Genomic DNA, 16,628 nt, shown 5'->3' on the forward strand with positions numbered 1-16,628 from the left:
CTACATTGATTTATGTAAATTCTTATTTACAATGTATACGCCCGCCGTTCGTATGATTTGATAAAAAGAAGAAAAAGTCTTGATTAATTATTCTTTAACACCACTTTGAAACCACACATGAGGCTAATTTTTTAACCCGGCATAAAAAAATATTAAGCTTGATAAAGTTCTGTTTATTTTTCTCCTAATTAAACCATACTGATGGGAGTGACTATGTTTCGGTAGTTGTTAAAATAGGGATAAAAAAGTTGAAAGCCACAAAGTGTTCCAGAAACTCACTAGCAACGTAATCGTGTCTAGAAAAAAAAAGTGTTGAATGACTAGCATAAAATGAGCTTCCTAACAAGTTGAAATGTGAGTCAAATTCATTTTCAAATTTGGTTTTGGTGAAGATAAAAAAGAATAAAAATCCATCGATTTTTACACACAAAATGTAGGTTTGAGTTTCAATACGTATTTAGCCAGTTTTACATGTTAACCTTACGAAGCATTTAAAATGGGCGTTAGCTTACAACAAAGTAATTAATAAATAATGCTATCTAACAAAACGTTAATTAGCCATGATGAGAGATTTTAATTAAATTATGGTTAAAACTTTATTTTAATTACTTACTTTAGTATAATTAAACAATATGTATTGAACGTCCGATGACAAAAAAGCTGTGACAAAAACAATGATACATTTGATAAGAAAAGACGCCGCGCGTTCTCCCGGCACATGAATTGGCCACAGTACAGTAACTTCGATCGAAGAACGGAAATTGAAATGAACAACATAGTTTCTTTGTTCAATCAGTTTGTTATATTTTGTAATCTTTAAATATTGAACAAAATCTGTTAAAATATCTATCCATACTATCAACGTGGAGGAACTCTCGACCAATTTACCCTTTTACAAGTGTCGAGAGTTTTCTTTTTGGAGCAGAAAAGTGACGTTGTATGTTGTGTGTATGTTACACACGCTTACGCTTACTGTTTTTTTTTTTGCAACATCGGAGAGCTCTGGAGTTATTCTGAAAAATAAGTTTTTTGTTTTGTTTTATGTTACTTACTCTCTTATAAACTAATGAAAAATAAAGCCACTTCCTCATTTTTCACTTGACATTGGTGCAATACGCGTCTCGGTCTTCAATCCAACAGCATTTGCTCGATGCAGGCCGCATCGGATGATTCGGCTTCGTCAGTTGAGTGTGGACCGTTCGAGCTCAGACCGGAGCTTCCCAGAAACTCCCTTAGTTCACTGTCAATGTCGACCGGGTTGCTGGAACTGGTTGGATTGCTCTGTATGATCGATTGCTCTTGGGGTTGTTGTTGTTGTTGAGACGACTGTTGCTGCTGTTGCGAAGGCAAATGGTGTGGATGGGGATGATGCTGATGATGGTGATGGGAAATCGGTTCCGGTTCGAGATCCATGTCCATCGGTGTCGTGTCGATATCTGGTTTGGTAAGATAAAGATGGGAGTGGGATTGTCGTGGAGAAAGTTATGCACGTGTGCACCAACCTGTTGCTGCCGTCACAGAGGTTCCGGAATGTGCAGGGGCATTCGGTGAGGTGACCTCGGTTCCATTGCAGTTTGATGGTTGCTGTAGTGTCGCAGGTGCAGGTACTGGAGATTGCGATTCGGATGGTACGTTCGACGGTGGAGGCGACTGGAAAACATCTAGTCCAACTGGAAAAACAGGGCAGAACGAGGAGGGGTTAAGACGAACCCGGACTAGATGGAAGCGGACAACTTACCCGTGGTATTAATTCCCATCGCCTTTCGCAACCCATGTGGTTGTGCGATCGCGGACGGTGGCAACTGTTTAGCGATTTGTGTCAAATTGCTTGTAATTTGTCCGGCCAGCTCCAGCTCACCGTCGGATGGATGCTGAATGTGGGACAGATGAGCCGGCAATGGGGCTGATAGGCGCTCCGTTTGCATCTGGTGCAGTTTTTGCAGCAGGTCGGAGTTTTCATGCAGCGATTGTTGCAACTGAGGTACAATGTCCGCCTCCTTTAGCTGGCGCTCCAAATCGTCCAGAAAATGCATATTCACGCCAACGCTAGACAGTGACCGGAGAGCGTCGAAGTCGATCTTCACATCGGCGTACCGACGCACTTCCTCGGCAACCTCATCCGGATCGAGAAACGTCTGCTTGACGGCTTCCCGTTCCTGGCGCTGCATGTGCGTCTCGTACAGCTTACCGTACGTCTGCCTGTGCTCGCCATTGGTCAGCACGTCGAGCAGATTGTGCGCCATCCCGGCGGCGAACGGACTGTCCATCGCAAAGCGCAGGATGCTCTCCGCGTAGTCTGCGCCGGTCTCGCACCCGTACGTATTCAGCACCATATCCGTCTCTTCCTTGCTGAGATTGGAAAAGCGCGAATCGAAGACGGGCGCGAAAGATCCGAACGCACCGTAGTTGAGCGGTTTCACGATCTTGGCACTGTTTCGACGATCTTCGCGGAATCCCTGCAGCTGCCCCGTACCATACTGAAGCTTTCCTGTGTGCGCCCCAAGCGTGACCGTCCGTTCGGGACCACCTTCGCCACCCTCGTGAACGCCCGTATCTAGCAGGAGCTTCATCGACGTCGTTCCATCCTTGTGCTGTCTCAGGAAGCCGAGCTTGTGGGCCGATTTTCTCTTCAGCAGCTTTGTCCTCGCGTTCAGGGCTGCACTTTGCACCTGCGCCAGCACCTCATCCGCCGTCAGATCGTCGACGAATGCTTCAAACTTGGTTTGGGGATTATTCTCCAGCCGGATCTGTTTTCGTTTTTCCTCCTCCTCGATTTGCGCGTTGATTCCTTCGTCTACTGCCGCCGCCATCGCTTCGTCAGCCGAGTCGGCGGTGTGGTGCTGATGGTGGAACTCGCTTCCATCCCCATCGGTCGCACCGACCGGTAGCTCGAATCCGAGCTCCTTTGCCGTCAACTCGCGCATGTACGTCATCAGTGGGCGCAGTGAGCGCATCAGATTGTCCGGTTGCAGCAGCCGGGCGCCAACGTGGAGCAACTTTTTGGCCGCCTTGTGGTACACCGTCTCGGAGTGATTGTACTTGATCGCGTTCTCACACATCAGCTTAAAGTCGTCGCTGAACTCAGCCACGGAATTGTACTCGTTGTCGTCGATTTTCTGCCGGATTGTGGAAAAGTCCATCGGCTTCAGGATGATCGAGGAGTACCCCGGGGCGATGTCGTCGGTGACAGGCCACGCAAAGAACTGATGTGGATCCCGCTTCTCCAGCGCCTTCAGCAGATGGTCGAGCAGTTTGGCTAACGGTGATCGCATTTGCTTCAGTTTTAGCACGCAGCTTCGCGGCTCTCGGCCGCTGCAATCCGAATTGGGCGTTTTGGGACACTGGCTCGAGCTGGTATCGTGAAAATCGATTTTGCTGCCCGGCCTCGACGAGGACTGCATCGAGCCGGGACTTTGCAGCGGTTCCTCCGTCGTCACCGAGCTTGGTGCCGTTGTCATTTCTTCTTTCGGCACAAGCCCACCAGCCGAGCCCAGTCCTCCGTCGGGTTCAGTCATCGGTTCCGGCACCGATTCCGGCCCCATATCCGGTTCGTGCTTCGGTGAAAGTAATATCTCTGGCAGCAGCGGCTTAGTGACAGGTTGGGCCGCCAAGGAAGAGTTTGCCACGGCCGCTACAGCTGCAACCGCCACCGAGCTTGCCGCCACCGTCGGATAGTGCACGACACCCACCGGATCCAGTGCAGCCTGAGAACTCTCATCCCCGACGCTGTTGAAATCCTCCTCCTCTTCCTCATCTTCCTCACCGTCGTGACTCGTATCATCGCCCCGATGCCGGTGACGCTTTTCCTTGTGATGATGCTTGTGTTTCTTCTCGCGGTCTTTCTTCTTTTTCTTTTTCTTCGATTTTTTATGCCGCTCCGGGTAGTCGCCGCTGCTGGTGAAAAGTGTACTTCCGCCATCCGATTGAATGCCGTATGCCGGCGAATCGTTGCCGTGTTCCGGCGTTGAGCTGTTGCCGCTTACCTTCAATATAAGCTTGAGACTCGGTGGACGATCGACACTGAACGATTTCTCTATGGTGGATCAAGAGTAAACAAGGAATAAGGATTAATACACAAAGCGGCACCGTTTCAAACCCAAACAAGGGATGGCAGCTGCAGGTTGGCGACGACATCGATGACTCGTTTACTACACCATCGCGCTCGTGAAAATGGAATGAAAAATCACAAACCTTTACCACCCTCGCGTTCTCTCCGTTCTGATTTATGTTTCTTGTGTTTCTTCGAACCCATGGCGGTGAAAAACCGGGGAAAACCGGATAAAATGAAAATGTTTTAACAAACAAGTCTAGCGTTGTTTAGCGCGTCACTATTGGACTGACAGATGAGTTGTCATTTGCAAAACTCCAAAATATTTTCCTTTTGACCAAGGTGCCTTGAATGCCACGGAAGTTTCAAACACCTTGGTCATTAGTGGCAGTAAATAACTACCCGGTTGACAGAAAATGACATTGTTGCTGGTACTATGTAGTTCCAGCAAGAGTCCCAGCAATCTGCCATGGAAAAACTTGCTGGTACTACATGACAGCTGCAAAAAATTTGAATTTTTGTCAACCGGGTAAACAACGAAGTTGTTAATAACTTTTTCCTCCCTGAACAGATTGTGATAAATGACTCCTCAAATGATAGCCCTTTCTAAGACAAAAAATTGGTCTAATAGGCTGAGTGAGGGTATTTTGGCCCACGTATGTAATTTTGGCCCACTAGAAAATAGATCAATTATTTCAATGATTTCAAATAAAAATGCCCCCTAACATTTTGTTTAGTGTTGTGGTCAATTTATTCTTGTTAAATACCAAATTTGGAGGCGATTGCATCAATATTTTTCGAGAAAATCGCTTAAAACTACGAAGCTGTCTCTTTTTCAAAAAACCATCCCGTAGGCAGATAGTTCGCCAACCTTGAGATATAAGCAACCACTGCGTAAAAAATTCTAAAGTAATGTTTTTCAAAAGCTTTGAGTGTTTTTAGGAATTATCAAAACGTTACTTGAATTTTTAGAGCTCGAGAAATAATATTAATTTCGATGCAAAAGTGGGCCAAAATAGATGCAAGGAAATCTGGTTTCGATTGAAACGAAATTTGTATGCATTTTGACACTGACAGCTGGTTGTCAGAAATTGTCTAAACGAAAATCCGATGATCTTGGAAAAAAGTGGAAATTAAAATATCGAATTAAACATGTTATCTTACTTATTTAGCAAAAGTAAAAGTAAATAGCACAATCTAAATTATTATAAAGATTATTAAAACCATAAAACACATAAAAAAGGCATTTTTCAGGTGGGCCAAAACTGGTACACAGGTGGGCCAAAATAGAAGCAAAGCGGGCCAAAATAGCGACAAAAAGTGTGTTCGGAAATTGATAATTTTTCAGCGAAAACATCAAATAAACTAAAAAATATGAATTTTAATGCATACTTAGAGAGCTACTCTACATTATCATACCCAGTTTTTCGTGATATGATCGGTACAATTAATGCAACGATTTATTTTGTGGTGACCCTTCCCTAAGTGGGCCAAAATGGGTACTTTTACCCTACAAGCTTTTTATATCTTTAGTAGTTTTAACAGTTCTAGACGAACAAGGATACTTAAACAAAGATAAACTTCAAAAGATTACCTCGAGTTGAACTCGCATACAAGTTCGATCTGCATTTGAAAAATTAAACTTTTCAAATTGTCCGGTATACCTATGAAAATTAATCACAAAAATTAGTTTATAGTAACTCATAATATTTTGCTTAATTATCTAAAACAGTTATATTGCAGAACACAGAGGAGATGAATCATATTGATACATTATACTAATCCTTCTAATACATACATGTTCATATCCTTCTAGCGCTAAATGCAGATCGCTTCATTCATTCAATTTTACCTTTAAAACATTTATCACTTCTTTAAAATAACTAAACAAGGCATAGCATTCGAGAGACTTGACGATTTTGTCTGTAAGGAAGCAAGCAAAAGAAGTGCATTTAGAATACAATAAGAGATAAGCAACCGGAGTATCTTTCGCAAATAATATTGGGCGTCCTGAAGACAACATTTCTTGGAAAGAACACTGCTACCACAAACTAATAATAGTAGACACCGCATTTAAAGTCCAACACTTTGTTTTGACTATAGCTAAGCACCGAAGCCCTCTGACGAAAGTACTCCAGCGAAGCGATAGGACGTTCGGATTTCTCAGGAGCGATTATCGTTTGTATCAACATGAAAAGTTCAATCTTGATAAGAGTTACCACCTTTCCCGAAACGTTCGAGCTGAGTTGTAACTGAGATTTCATAATTTAATGCAAATATGCGGCCTGTTTTAATGGAACAACACTTTACTACAAAGTGGTCTATGTTAGGTAACAAAACTGAATGATTGAAAATAATATCATAGGAGGTGAACTAAAGACCGTTCACGCTTGTTCAATTATACTGGCGCATTTGTTTACCAAACACGTGGTTATAGTGGATCTTGTTATTGTTTATTCCATTCACGTGAGTGAAAAATAAAACTAAGCCCAGAATCACAACAAGATTGACCCTTAAACATCTGTTTTTCCTTCTTCGGTAGCAACTGGTTCCTAAAGTAGATTTAATTACATGCATTACATGTCGTGTGCGTAAGCTTGTCTTGTTTACGATCGACTAAGAATGAATCAGTGGGAAAAAACCCAAACCAGATGGCAATTTGGTAAAACAAAATATGTTTGTTATATTTGAACTACAAACCACTCTTATCTCAACAATGCAGGTCAAGGTTCTAAAACAGCTGCGACCAACGTTTGCAAATCGAATGCGTAGCATTCCTTTCTGAAACATTGTCCCGTCGATTCTGCGCAACATTGATAATTCCATCGGGTCAAGGCTCATCTTTCAGGTTGATGACTTGCGTACATCAGCTTGCACGTGTCACACAAAGGCGCCTTAAAGCTCAATTGAGCAATGCTCGTAACTGTCGTCTGCAAGTGCAGTATTCCAACCATTTGTGGATTGGACAAAAAAGGATTGTACTTAACATTGGAATGCTGCAACTGCCTCCTTCTGAAGTTGTGTGCGGTCCGCTGCAAGCACATTAATAGAATCAATGGGTGCAGCCATCGGCTAAGCAACGGCCATCGGCGATAATGAGCCGGTGGTCGGTTCTCGATTAGAAACGCCGAACCCTGATAACGGAAAATTCGAACCACTTTCAACCAGCGGGCCAGCTTCTCGCAGACAGTTTGCTGTTGTCTGTGGCATGATTATCGCAACCCGAATGGAAGATGCCCGGCCTCTGATTGTGGTAGACGTTTGCCCGGTGCTCGGTTGTAGAATGAGTGGAAGAACGAAAGATTCCGTTACTGCGACGAACGTCTCGGGCCGACGATTGTTTACATCATTGATGCCGGCCGGGAGGGTAGAAAAGCGTTCACGATCCTCGCTGGGCTGCTCCATTTAAGCGCTGGCCACTGGCAAGGTAGGTTGCAGTTGATACGGAAACTACGTTGGATCAGAACTCTCATAGTGGTGCTGTGTACCGTCGAAGTAGATTGCTGTATAGAAGTAAAGTGGAATTAAAGTGTTGTTACTGAAGTATTTTTCGTTTGTTCATGTAAGTGAAAATTTGCAGTGTCAAAAATTACATAGATTTAAGATGTTCAGGCTGCCGTGCAACTGTGAATTATATTGATTAAGACTGTGAAGTTATTTCGGATATTATGTCTCAGTCCTCGTTGTTCAAATTGACTCCAGACTCCAAACAATAAGAGATTACGGATTTTCTGATCGATTTTGGTGCATCTACTCGATTGTTAAATCGTGAATTTTCAACTTCAATTACTGCTTGTTTTTGATTTTTTGTTGCGTTCGAACCCATCGTCTTGCGTCGGGGATTATTTGTCCTAATCACATCATGCTTAAATTGAAATCTTTCTGAAGCATTTACTTGCTTTCGTTACGGTCTAGAAATAAGCAGACATGTGTTATCTTGTGTTCGACCCTTTTATTTTGTTTCAACAAAAATGGAAGTTAACGCTGATAACCTCCCAAGAAGCTGGGTCGAAATAATCGTATATTAGAAGTGTACCGCAGACATGATCGATAGATTAGCTCGAAGGCTTTCAACGTGCTAGGAAGGGACGTGCTACGCAGCACGTCTAACTCCAGTTCTGACCGAGGGGTACGGGATGTCAAAATTATTTGAATCGCTATTGTGTCTTCATCGTGGGGGTCATGTTTTTGCTCACTCACGTTTCTATCACTCGTTTTTGGGCTACTCTTGTCCTCCAACTGGTTCCTGTTGGGTCGTTGTGAGCATCTGATAAGATAATCCTACTATATTAAACATTTGCCAGACCGACGGGCCATATCACTCACTGCACAACACTCGCGTACCGGAGAAGCTTGAAATAAATTTGAAATTTGTCTCCGAATGGTGCTAATAGGGTGCATTAAATCAATTTTGGCGATAAGACTGGTGGAGCAATAGGCGAGCCATGAAGAACCATGCACCCTTTAAGTGACAGACGCATTATCGCTTCCTTTATCGATGGCTCCGTCAAAATTTGCAAAAATGGAAGAACATAATCCCATCGCGAATTGCGATAGCTGCTTAAGTGTGGGTCGTGCCTGATAACACCTCGATCATAATAGACACAGAAGAAACCGCGCCTGTCACCAGACGAACCACCATCCATCTTCAACGCCCGGTTGATAGATTCCCGGAGGGTGCAATTTATTTACTTCATTTTTATTCTTCCTTGCTTCAATCGCCACGAATCAATTGCGTCATCATCAGCTGGCTCCTCCCGACACCTTAAACCGGTTCACGGTGGTTTTCTTTCGTTTTCGTCATTGCTCCCGACTGCTCTTATCGTTTGCCATCGGACCATACACTGCGCTGTTTTTTGTGGCGCAGATTGCACGAAACTCTTTCAAAATCATAATAACAGTGACCCAGCGATGTTAAACCGGTTTTCCACCTTACCGCTTCGCGGGTGAAGAACGATGTATTGTTGTTTGTCTCGCATCATTGTGGCGATGGACGTTATTTCTACGTACACCGGAGCACTAACCTCTCGATCTCAGGTTTCGGGGAACTGCACGAAGATCAGTTTGAACTGGCTTTTTGTTTAGATTAACTAGTATTTTCTCGAATGGATTGAAGATACTTTAAGGAAAATCCTATATTCTATGAAATATATTTGTTTTAAATTGTAACAATTTGTTATTCTCCATGCTTCGAATAGAAAGCTCTATCGAAACTGCCGCAAGATGATGTCCCGCAAGCTACTTAACGAGAGCCGCGACGGTTACCTCGACAATGAAAACTCGCCATTTCTCATCAGTAACTATGGTTACGGCAAGGATAGCGTCAAGGTGATGCACGTGGTGCGCAATGGATTGGTACACTCGATAAAGGAGTTTGAAGTTGGGACAAAGCTGAAGCTCCACAGCCAGAAGGATTATCTGGAGGGTAAGAAGAGGAACCGTTCCTTGGGTTTGAATTGCGTCACTTAACCGAAACCTGTTCACTCTTACAGGTGATAACAGTGACATCGTGGCGACGGATTCTCAGAAAAACACCGTCTACTTGCTAGCGCGCAAACACGGCCTACGATCGCCGGAAGAGTTCGGTATACTGCTGTGTCACCACTTCCTGAGCAAGTACGCGCACGTCGAGGAGGTGTCAATACACATCGAGGAGTATCCGTGGTCCCGGATGGGCTTCGGTACGGGGCCGTACAAGGATCTGCACAATCACGCCTTCGTCTTTACCCCGACCGCCTTGCGCCACACGGACGTTACGCAGACGAGAAGCGGTATGGATACAATGCATTTGTCCTGCCTTGGTTTCGTTGCTTTCCTGTGATACATATTTGACGTCTTTCGTTTCCCTTCAGAATCCAAGCCGACCGTCGTCAGTGGGCTGACCGATCTACGCGTCCTAAAGACAACCCAGTCAGCTTTCGTGAACTTTGTCGATGACGAGTACCGGTCCCTTCCCGATCAGCACGATCGCATCTTCAGCACGGTGGTTCGCTCGTCGTGGCAGTACTCGACGGTGACCGGGGTCGACTTCGACTACTGCTGGAACAAGGTGAAGCAGTGCATCCTGAACAACTTCGCCGGCGAAACGGAGAAGGGCATCTTCTCGCCGAGCGTGCAGCATACGCTCTATCTGGCCGAGAAGCAGGTGCTGGAGTCGATACCGGAGATTTCGTCGATCGACATGACGATGCCGAACAAACACTACTTCACGTTCGACTTTAGCAAATTCCCGAAAGTGGTGAAGGACGCCGAGCTGAAGGAGGAATCGGTATACGTGCCGGTGGACAAACCGGCTGGAATCATCTACGCCCAGCTCGACCGGAAGTCGGACCAGTTCGTGAAAAGCAAACTATAACGTGGTACGCACAGCGAGGGGTGGAACTTGCCGTGCGCCGAGATGTTTGAAGGGATTTTAGGCAAAACTTGCTCAAGAGACTATGGTAGCTTACTCCACTGGTATGACTTATCCGACCGTTCGGCATTATTTGAGACTGTTGAAACTTAATACGTCAGTTGATTTTACTTATTATTGATCTATCGCCACTTACTCTAGGGGAAAACAGCAAAGTTCCATTATGTAGCTTGTATGCTGTTAGTAAATGAGGCATTTATGAGGCGTGATTACTTTTAAATATAGATATGTGTAGAAAATACCGCTTCTTATTTGTTGACAATTTAGAAAATGGGGGTTTTTATTATAACGGAATCAACTTCTTAAAGCAAAATGTTATTTTTAAAAGTAATCTAGTAGTACAACGATTTGATATGCATTTATTTTCAATTTATTCTTCAGTTTTGCTTCATATTACCTTAGATCGAAATCAATTAAAAATATTTTTTAAATTAAAAATAATAACAAATAAATAGGTATCTAACAAAGACTCGATATCAGATTCTATGATTTAATATTGTTTAAACAATCGTCAATAATCTATAAACCGGAACGAGCGCCTTTAATTCCAAATGATACCGGAAAGAAATACTTTTGTCTTTTAACATTATATTTCTAACTGAGTACAAAGGTCTAGTTTCATTTCAACAAACAGGAAAATCCTTATATATGATTTGAATCAAAAAATTTATAAATTCTGTTAGAAAATCATATTACCAGAAGATGTAAGGTAAACAGAGCCAAATCATTAGGCTTCATGGTACATTTGAAAAGTTATTAGAAGATTTTTAGTCGTTGCATTCTGTACGCTCAACCATATAAGGAAAAGTTTTGAGAAGCATCAACTCTGATCAAATGAATTCTAAGAGATCTTTTGATTTATTATAATTTGATCTCTTTAGAAGCTTTTCAACGTATCAAGCGAACCCGGCACTGATTGCTTCTCAAAAGTTTCTAGAAACACCAACGTAGGTCGTTGGTTTCTTACATCCAGCCCACGGGTAGATTGTCCCAATAAAAGCTAATCATACTGCAATAGAAATTCACTTACCGAGAACAAGAAATACAGATTAGGAAGGACTTCCTCGCTCCGACACTCACTCACCCGCTCGGGATGACATGGCTACGTCGTGTCCCAGAACGGACCTACTCGGGTTCCGTTTATGATTACGCCGTAAACGTTGCGTAATTGGCTCGTCGATAAATATACCTCAACAGGTCCTCGATGCGCCGCCGACCTTTGGCTTTGCCGACCCTTATCAATTTCGCTTCGGCAGAAGCGTGCTTTTACGGATTTTATGACAACCTCACCGGGCCATCCCTCATTCGGGCATGCCGGGGTAACTATGCTGAAAATCAAACAGAATGGGCACGAACCCTGCGACCGAAAGTGAAACGTTACACGGCTGGTGGCGATAGTGAAGGGTGTCGACACCCGTTGGCGATACGAGTGGCCATTTCGTTACAACGTACATACGGTACCAGCGAACTGAAGGCAAACAAGAGTGAACTGCAGGAGGAAACGAAAGAGGTTTCACTTTGGACGCCCTTAGCGCACCGGAAGTGACACAACGCATAGGGGAAACGTCAGTCGTTGGGCGATTGGGAAGAAGGAAGCATTGAGGATGTGACGCACCACCGGAATGACGGTGGGGTTGCGAGTAAACGCCAAAGTAAACTCGAAAGTCAACAAAGGCTTAACTTTAAAACCTTCCTGCTTAACCATCCTCTCGGCATGCGGCATGGAAGAAAGAGCGAGTGAGGCAGCGAGTAAGTAACTAGGATGGGATGGAACGGGGCTCCCCGTAGTCGGACGGTGTCGCAAACAAAGTACAAACGCCCCACACTCATTAAAATTTATTGATGAGCTCAAAAGTTGACCGCTTATCCGGCGTCTTGATCAGTTCGCGTTCGAATTTTGCCTGCGACGGCAACGAATCTTCCATTCTGTGCCTTTGTTTCGTACGTATTTAGGAATTTGCTTCAAGTTCCTTTGAATGGAAGAAAGTACCAAGGGCCGATAATCAATAACCGTCATTTGTCCAAAGTGAAAAACAGTTTCATAGTTCATTATTACTGGTAGAAAACCCCCCGGGGCGTGTGTTTGTGAATTAAAACGGAATTACCGTGGCGTTGGCCGCAGTTTGAGTTCTCCGAATTCCAGTCCCATCCGCACAAAGTTTTTGAGGAGATTTCGATGTTTTGAAACCATGGGAAAGTTAATCACAAACTCAATTACAAAGTTCACGGTGCTCAGCTTCTTAATGTTAACCATCGAACCGGCGTTGGCCGGTTTCGCTGGTTTGAAAGAGGGCAACCACGTGCAAGCACCCGGTGCAGGTGACGAGTTCTTCCGGATGACTAACGAGTTTGATGGGCAGCAAAACCAGGAACGTTACAGTGCGTTTACGGCGACGAGCGATCGCCGGAGTGTGGTGGAATGCGGTGGAGTGTACAAGCGGCTACAGAGTGAAATCCGTTCGCCAGGATACCCCGAGGGATACCAGGGAAACCTGTACTGCGAGTACACCTTCAAGTCTCCGTTTGTCTGTAGCAGTCAGTATCACTTTCAGTTCATAGAGTTTGCACTCGAACCGTCGCGGAATTGCAGTAAGGATCGACTTACGATCGGTGATGAGGAGATCCTGTGTGGTACGGTTGTCGGATCGAAGTTGTATGATGCACCCGGTGGCGTACTCCGAATGAAGTTCGTCACGGATGGGTGGGGTACGGGGCGGGGATTCCACATTCTTGTCACGAGGCAACCGTGCAGTGACGATAATGAGGCGGCGGAGTCATCGACGGCGTATACGCTGTTCACTACGATCCAGGTCGCCGATGACGCAGAATCTAGTTCGGAGGAGCTCGTACCGACTACCGAAATCCCGGTGGTGTTTACTTCCGGGGACGGAAAGGTTGTCAGTAGTCGGCAGGATATACCTCCGGAGTTTAATCCTGGAGGCAATGGATATTTGCCACCACCGACAAATGTATCCCCAACGTACCCCACGCCAACGTATCCGACGTACCCATCGTTCCCTTGCCCAGCCCCGTGCTATCCACCGTGGGGTTGTACTGCGTCAAACTATCCAACCATTCCTACGACACCTCCTAGAGCTCCATGTGATCCTCGGTATCAATCCTGTCAACCACTGTACCCCAGCTATCCAACATACCCCCAGCAGCCGTCGGTGCCTTCTCCAATCTGCCCGTCGAGTCCATGTGGTCCTGGACAGAGCGGAACTCCAGCGTATCCGCAATATCCTCAGTACCCTCAGTATCCATCAGCGTACTATCCGGGCTATCCGACGACATCGGGCACGGAAGGGACCACGTCACTCGGTGGTGCCCCACCCGGCTATGAACCGGTCAAGTCGGAAGATCGTAGGCCGGAGTTTCCCGAACCCACAACGGAACGCGTCGAACCGGAGAGTCAGGTCGCGCTCGTTCCCGGCGTTCCTCTGCCTCGAGCATGCTGCCGCAACTTGTTCACCCAGCGACGGTTCTACCTGTCCAGTGCAAACTTTCCCTCCCAGACTACCGTCCCCCAGGATTGCGTCGTTCAGGTGCAGCGCTTTTCACCCCAAACGTGTCGGCTGGTGATTGGGTTTAAGTTCTTCTTCCTGGGGAACAATCAGATCCCGGGCTGCCCGGACGGATTCGTCGAGATTGACGGGCAGCGCATTTGCGGTTGCCGGACGGGACAGATCTACCGGACCGCCGACTTTGGCCCTTACCCTACGAAAACGATCCGCATTCAATCCCGACCGGGCCGGTTCCCGATGGTGCAGGGTTTTGTGTTGGACGTTACGCAGGAGGACTGCGTGCCGCGTGGTCCCTTGAAGCGCAGCGATACGGAGCGTCTGGTGGTGCCACGATCGGTCAATCCCGCAACCAGGTTCACCTACGAGATGGGCCGCGTGGAAGGAAAACTGCTTCCGGTGAGGTCGGTGCAGACCACAAACAGTACCACCCAGACCGTCACCCACCAGATGTACTATTACAATCTTGACGAAGCCCAACCGGTCGTTCGGCCTCAGGAGAGTCAAATCCAGTACCACTACCGTCCGCCTGGAGAATCGGAGAAGTTCGTCCAACCGCTCTATCCGCCGGGGGCAGCTTCAGGACCTAACCATTGTCTGTTTACCGCCGGTGATTGGCTTCGATTAAAGCTGGACTGGCTGTGGCTCTTCAAGCCGGTCTGTTTGGCGTAACGGAAGAAAACCTCAAAAGCCATCAATCAGTGCTTCGACGGACACACAGTTCATCCGTGAGAAACTAACCGTTTATGTTACCGAATGTCATGCACAAAATAAATCCTTCCATTAACAACAAGTTAGTCCTGGCGTTTTAAAGTGTTTCTTAGGCAAATAGGTAAAGTTTCCATTTATTCAATGTTTTATTATGTTTATCTGACATTTCATCCGAAAAGGTAGCCTTTCCTTTCTTGAAGGCTTTTCCACGTGAAAAATTCCACATGTTTTCCGCAGCTTCCTTCGCTTGTCAAACCGGTTGTAACGCCATCTATTTGAAGCTATGGTTCTTCTACGAACAGCAAATTTCTCCCCCTTCTCGAAATGAAACATAAGCTTGCCCCCACGTATTCGCCCTACATAGACAAATGGTACCCGCCAGAGAAAAGGCAGCGCTCGTTTGGACGGCACATTTCTCATCCGCCCATTAGCGGGAGGATGTAGTGTATTTTTCATGCATAATATAGCAGCACAGGTGACACACTATCCTAGGCAAATGTTCTTCATCGCAACCATGCGTCGCACGGGGATCGGAGGATGGGAATTTCCGTTTTGCAAAGGGGGAATTTATTGCCTGACAGACTTAAGAAGTTGATCAGTGCCTTTGAGAAGTCAAAATTGTAAATTGTTTTCTGCACTTTAAAGAGAAACCACTAACATCTTCTAAACGGGCTGTTCGAATAAAGGAAACTGTTCTGGTTGTGATCGGATATGCCACATTTTGTACCGTTTCAAACACGCGAGGTATCGAAGCGAGCAAAACCCGCAACGCCCCAAAAACGGAAATGGCGTGGTAAACTCCCCCCCCCGGAAAAAAAACCCCAAATAGGCGGTAATCGCTCAAAGAAGCCGAAATGAGAAAGAAAGGGTACCCCGAGGCGTCGGCTCGGCGCAAACAACGAAACGCATTACGCCCGCACAAACAATGAAATGAAACGTGACGGCAAACATAAACGAAGATTCGGATAAATGAATGCACGGAAGAAAAGGGCAAAAAAAACTGAAGGACAAAATATATTCAACCATACGCAAAGGTAAACGCAACATCCATGAATGACGCATCCCGTTCTTTTCTCTGTATGTTTCCATTGGCAACACATTTGCATTTGGATACAGTAAGTCAAGGTTAGAGATTGGTTCCGTTTCCTGTGAGTAATTAAATATGCTATTGAGCAAGATAAATAATACACGCGACCATTGGCTTAGATGGGAAGTCAGATGAACAGCATTTGTGCAAAACGCAAACTGTGAACTGTGAAATTGCAAAACTTTTAGCGATTTACAAGAAAAATGCAGTGCAAACTCACTGCGATCAAAGATGGTCATAAATTAATCGGTCACGTGGAGAAATCGGAAACCCTTGAAACAATTTTTTTCCATCATAAAACCAACAGGTTTACTTTTTATCCAATTAAGGTCAGACGAGTTGTTGACATTTTCTATCCCTTTTTTCTGACTTGTTTTTTGTGTTTGTATTTTTAACCAACTCGATTGCGGATTACTTACCTGTTGCTATAGCATGCCGTAGCTAAGTGAAACTTGCTCTGGTAAACTATTTTCATTTCCGTTCGCCATGTTGCTATCATAATTTAACTTCCGTCACGGTGGTCCACCAACTCCAGCGGAGATGGGAAAGGCTTCGACCTTTCCCGTGTCGTGTCGTATGGTTCTTTCGGCGCGAGAAAAGAGACGCTTTCGCCAACCACAAGAAAGATGATAGAAATAAAAAGCGGAAAAATAAAAGGACACCACCACCGAATCATCTACCATGCTGAACGTAGTACAGAGAAGGTTTTCCACAACTTTATTCTATATTTTACTTTTATTCGTTTGGTTGAGAAATGTAAATGGAAACTTTTGCGTTGTGCATGTGTATTTAGTTGTGCTTTTTTTTTTCTTGTTTTGTATGCGTATTTTAATATGTACTTTTTATTAT

General features: G+C 45.1%; 3 protein-coding genes across 3 annotated transcripts; 2 read left to right on the forward strand and 1 right to left on the reverse strand.

Annotated features, from left to right (window-relative positions):
• Positions 1-984: 984 nt before the first annotated feature.
• On the reverse strand, positions 985-4,319 carry LOC131293295 (bromodomain-containing protein 7). Its single transcript, XM_058321378.1, has 4 exons — positions 4,192-4,319; positions 1,739-4,033; positions 1,503-1,670; positions 985-1,436 (listed from the first exon to the last, which is right to left on the reverse strand). Exons 1-4 carry the CDS (start codon positions 4,250-4,252, stop codon positions 1,129-1,131), a joined length of 2,832 nt encoding a protein of 943 aa, XP_058177361.1. The 5' UTR covers positions 4,253-4,319; the 3' UTR covers positions 985-1,128.
• Positions 4,320-9,271: 4,952 nt separating this feature from the next.
• On the forward strand, positions 9,272-10,403 carry LOC131281232 (uricase). Its single transcript, XM_058310500.1, has 3 exons — positions 9,272-9,473; positions 9,541-9,819; positions 9,901-10,403. The coding sequence occupies exons 1-3, from the start codon at positions 9,272-9,274 to the stop codon at positions 10,401-10,403; spliced, it is 984 nt and encodes a 327-aa protein (XP_058166483.1).
• A 2,300-nt stretch (positions 10,404-12,703) lies between these two features.
• Positions 12,704-14,653, forward strand: LOC131293403 (uncharacterized). The gene has a single exon (XM_058321482.1). It carries the CDS (start codon positions 12,704-12,706, stop codon positions 14,651-14,653), a length of 1,950 nt encoding a protein of 649 aa, XP_058177465.1.
• The last annotated feature ends 1,975 nt before the right edge of the window (positions 14,654-16,628 follow it).

The sequence above is a fragment of the Anopheles ziemanni genome, chromosome 2 (assembly GCF_943734765.1).
Source record: "Anopheles ziemanni chromosome 2, idAnoZiCoDA_A2_x.2, whole genome shotgun sequence".
Classification (NCBI taxonomy): domain Eukaryota; kingdom Metazoa; phylum Arthropoda; class Insecta; order Diptera; family Culicidae; genus Anopheles; species Anopheles ziemanni.

What these genes read in the sequence shown, in the direction of transcription:
- LOC131293403 (XM_058321482.1), top strand. Translation starts at nt 12,704, where the DNA reads ATGTTAACCATCGAACCGGCGTTGGCCGGTTTCGCTGGTTTGAAAGAG.
- LOC131281232 (XM_058310500.1), top strand. Translation starts at nt 9,272, where the DNA reads ATGATGTCCCGCAAGCTACTTAACGAGAGCCGCGACGGTTACCTCGAC. An exon ending in CCAGAAGGATTATCTGGAGG is followed by an intron (nt 9,474 to 9,540) that starts GTAAGAAGAGGA and finishes TCACTCTTACAG; the next exon opens with GTGATAACAGTGACATCGTG. An exon ending in CGTTACGCAGACGAGAAGCG is followed by an intron (nt 9,820 to 9,900) that starts GTATGGATACAA and finishes GTTTCCCTTCAG; the next exon opens with AATCCAAGCCGACCGTCGTC.
- LOC131293295 (XM_058321378.1), bottom strand. Translation starts at nt 4,252, where the DNA reads ATGGGTTCGAAGAAACACAAGAAACATAAATCAGAACGGAGAGAACGC. An exon ending in GATGGGAATTAATACCACGG is followed by an intron (nt 1,671 to 1,738) that starts GTAAGTTGTCCG and finishes CTGTTTTTCCAG; the next exon opens with TTGGACTAGATGTTTTCCAG. An exon ending in CTCTGTGACGGCAGCAACAG is followed by an intron (nt 1,437 to 1,502) that starts GTTGGTGCACAC and finishes TTACCAAACCAG; the next exon opens with ATATCGACACGACACCGATG.